Source organism: Mya arenaria, chromosome 13 (genome assembly GCF_026914265.1).
Source record: "Mya arenaria isolate MELC-2E11 chromosome 13, ASM2691426v1".
Lineage (NCBI taxonomy): Eukaryota > Metazoa > Mollusca > Bivalvia > Myida > Myidae > Mya > Mya arenaria.
Window position 1 is genome coordinate 68729872 of NC_069134.1, and position 3406 is coordinate 68733277.

The 3406-nt window shown below is 38.7% G+C and overlaps 1 protein-coding gene across 1 annotated transcript; it reads right to left on the bottom strand.

Annotated features, from left to right (window-relative positions):
• Window positions 1-223: 223 nt before the first annotated feature.
• Window positions 224-2197, bottom strand: LOC128215505 (vasopressin V1b receptor-like). Its single transcript, XM_052922188.1, has 5 exons — window positions 2186-2197; window positions 1683-1885; window positions 1254-1341; window positions 901-1085; window positions 224-389 (listed from the first exon to the last, which is right to left on the bottom strand). Exons 1-5 carry the CDS (start codon window positions 2195-2197, stop codon window positions 224-226), a joined length of 654 nt encoding a protein of 217 aa, XP_052778148.1.
• Between the last annotated feature and the right edge of the window lie 1209 nt (window positions 2198-3406).

A 3406-nucleotide genomic window follows, 5' to 3' on the forward strand; every position in this document is an offset into this window, starting at 1 on the left:
TGAGGCCCACACTCGATGAATCTTGGTTTACCTTCACTGACGAATTAAGCTTTTATATTCGAAATAGGTTGTATTACTATCAATTTAAAAAAGCGACCATACGATTCTAGCGTTGATCAGACATAAGTAGTCCCTTATTGGCGTGTATACTATAACAGCTATATTGCAATTGTTAACACTATCTATCACTGAAAAAATCATGTGCGAACTACGCATGGCGGTCTCAGATACAGGCGGAGCTTTCATCCAGATGAGCGGCAATGTTAGAAGCGATGCCCGTTGCCGTGGAACCGGAAGTGCTTTTGATGGTGGAGCCACCGGTGGAACCCCTCGGTATTCTCCCCCCGCGGATCAGGCGGCAGCAGCAATGAGCCCTTGGACAGAACTGCCTGAAACATGTAATAAGTATTCTAAGAATTTTCAATCAGGTCAATCAAACCTGTGCGTGTAGCTATGTTTACATGTACATGTAAAAAATGTTTTTAGGGGATCCTGATGTTACGTCAGGAGGAATCCAAGTCTCGTTTGTTCTAGATAAAAGGCAAGAACTATTGAGTACGAGTCCTGCAGGAGAAGAGGTATAACGGCATCGATGATTAGTATTTGGGATCAGTTGGGCCTCGCAGCTACGATGAATGAACCAGGTAAGCAAAAACATGCGCAATTTAAAATCGTTATTTGGGAATGTATGGAAAAGAAAAGGCGACTACTCCCAATGACAATGCCGGTCATGAAGAGAAAGGAGCTTTGTCAATTTTTGGATAGGTCGTCTATTCTCAAATGTTTCATCTTTAGTAGTGATTGCAACGCTGTAGGATCTATCTGTGCCTAAGTATTCATGTAAACATGTACAATTAGGTACTCTTACTACATAATACATGACAAAGGGTGACAACTCACGAAGACATTGCCATGAACAGGAAGGGATTCAGGGCACTACTGAGATACGTCAGGCCCTCCGTGATGAGCGGCTGCAGGGAGCCGCGCCGGGCTGCCATGTTGTTAGCGTTCATCACTTGGACCGTGAGTCGCGCGCCCCAGCAGACGATAAACACAATCACGATCAGGATAAGCGCCTTGATAACCTTGATGCAGAGGTGAAATAATGAAAAATAATTCAAAGGAAAGTAGTGAGAACATGTTTGATGTTTTTGAAAAATTTAGAATGTTTTGAAATACATGAAATATGGAGATGTCTTTGCTAAAATAAAACCCGTTGCTTAAATGCTTATTTACGAATATGATTCACTTACCCGACGTCTTGATGTGACGTCATCGTCTCGTGGTGACGTCTTGGTGTTTACTGAATGACGACCGTTACCGCACTTGACGTATGTTTCCCTGTTAACAAATCAAGGTACCTTATCTCTCAGAGCTAGCTATACAATTAAATTTCTTCAATAACCGCCCGCAAACAAACAACACCGACTATCTATCAGTATAATGAACATGCGACACTGTCTACCTAACAGTGGAATGCAACATACGACACTGACTACAAAACAGTGTAATGTATCATACGACACTGACGACCTAACAGTGTATTGCATCATGCAACAGTGAAATCCCAACGTTTTAATGCAACATCCGACACTGACTATCTAACAGTGCAATGCAGCATACGACACCGACTACCGAACAGTGTAATGCAGCATCCTATACCGACTACCGACATTGACTACCTTTTGACTCCTTGAAGTGTTCGGGACGCCAGGGTTGAGCGCCAGAGCCCACGGCAGCTGAGGCCGTACGTTGCCAGCATGATGAGCGCCGGAAGTACGAACAATACGCCGATCAAGTAGCCGAAATAAAGCGCCTGATAAAGCTCGTTCTTAGATAGCGGCCGACACTCCCAGTAGATGAACACGTCCGGTTTGAAGTACTTCTGAAATAATACAAGATGGTTGTTAACAATTAAACGTCAAATAGTTGATGATGTTCCGTTACATATAAATGAATTAAGTATAGATGAAACATCTGTCTCAATGTTTGTTAGAAATACTTTAGATCACAAAAGTACTTTAGGTCAGAAGTGTATTCATTGAACTTCCAGAGTAGTGAATATTTGAAAGTTATCGATGTTAACTTTAACAAAGCTCTGAACGATTCTCTCAATGGCGTGTTTAAGGATTTAAATTTCTTTAATAAGGATTCGTTCAATGAAAAATAAATTCGGGTTGATTACCAGAACAGCCATTACATGAGTAGGAAAGGAAATATGTCGTATATTTTTTATCAATTTTAACTATTCTAGGCTTTAAATTTGACAAATATATGGTCGTCTGAGTATTTTGCTTCGAAGGAATACTTTAAACAAAGAAAACATTTTTTTCTTTACCATTTTAAACAAAGAGAAGTATATGCCGCATAAAGTACCCCGCCTTCGTCTAATTACCTGAGTTTGATTAGGTGAGGAGTAACACTTCTACAAACCTATTTTCAAAATAACTTTTTGACAGTCCTCCATCAGGAGATTTTGTGAAAATGTCTGTCGAAGTGTTTAATGAAACTAAACTCTCAATCAAACTCGAGTAAAATACTAAATGCGGGGCTATGTAAGCGGCATAGACTGCGCTATGTTACATTATAATGGTGGTGAAATGGGAAGTTATATTTGCCTTATGTAATGCCTTTCGATGAAGCCTTTATGACCCAATTATACATGGACGCAAATATTTTAAGAGCTCTTTAATTTATTAGGATTGAATCAATTGCAGACCTCTTTAATTGATTGAAGACGTCTCTTATTATTTGTTGTTAGCATTTTATAATTATTGGCAACAGCAATTCAATTCTTGCTCTCACAAATTAAATTAAAGAGCTGTTCAAATCAATTGCAGAGAGATCCAATTTGAATAATGAGGGCAAGAATTGAATTCTTTAATGATAGCAACACATTATTAGAGACCCCTGAGGTGACTTGAGGTGGTCTTCAATTGATTCCAAGAGGTCTCTTATTCTATGAATGAGCTCTATAATTCAATTGTTGGGAGCACTAACTCGGCTTCATAGAAACTCAACAATATGAAATAAAGATTCAATTAGAGAGGATTTGGAGAGCTTTACAATCCATATGAAGAGCTCTTCAATTATGTGGATTTAGAGATATCTTCAATTGAATTGTAAAGCTATTGAAATGATTTGGAAAGGTCTCTTATTCAATTGATATTATAATTACCTCGATTGGAGCCCTCTTTAATTGAATCTGAGAGGTATCAAATATTCGAATTTATGTAGATTTGGCGTTCCATTACTGATAGCCATTCTTTTGACGTATCATATTTGATAAAAGGGTCCGCGAATGGTTTGAAGCAACACAGTCGCATAAACATTCATTTATGGATGTAAACACTAATTATTTAAATTCCAATACGTCAAGTTAGAGCCGATTTTATGCTTTCTAAAC

Coding starts and splice junctions, on each gene's coding strand:
- LOC128215505 (XM_052922188.1), bottom strand. Junction 1,086..1,253: donor ACGTCACATCAAGACGTCGG/GTAAGTGAATCA, acceptor CTCTGCATCAAG/GTTATCAAGGCGCTTATCCT. Junction 390..900: donor CTGTTCATGGCAATGTCTTC/GTGAGTTGTCAC, acceptor TACATGTTTCAG/GCAGTTCTGTCCAAGGGCTC.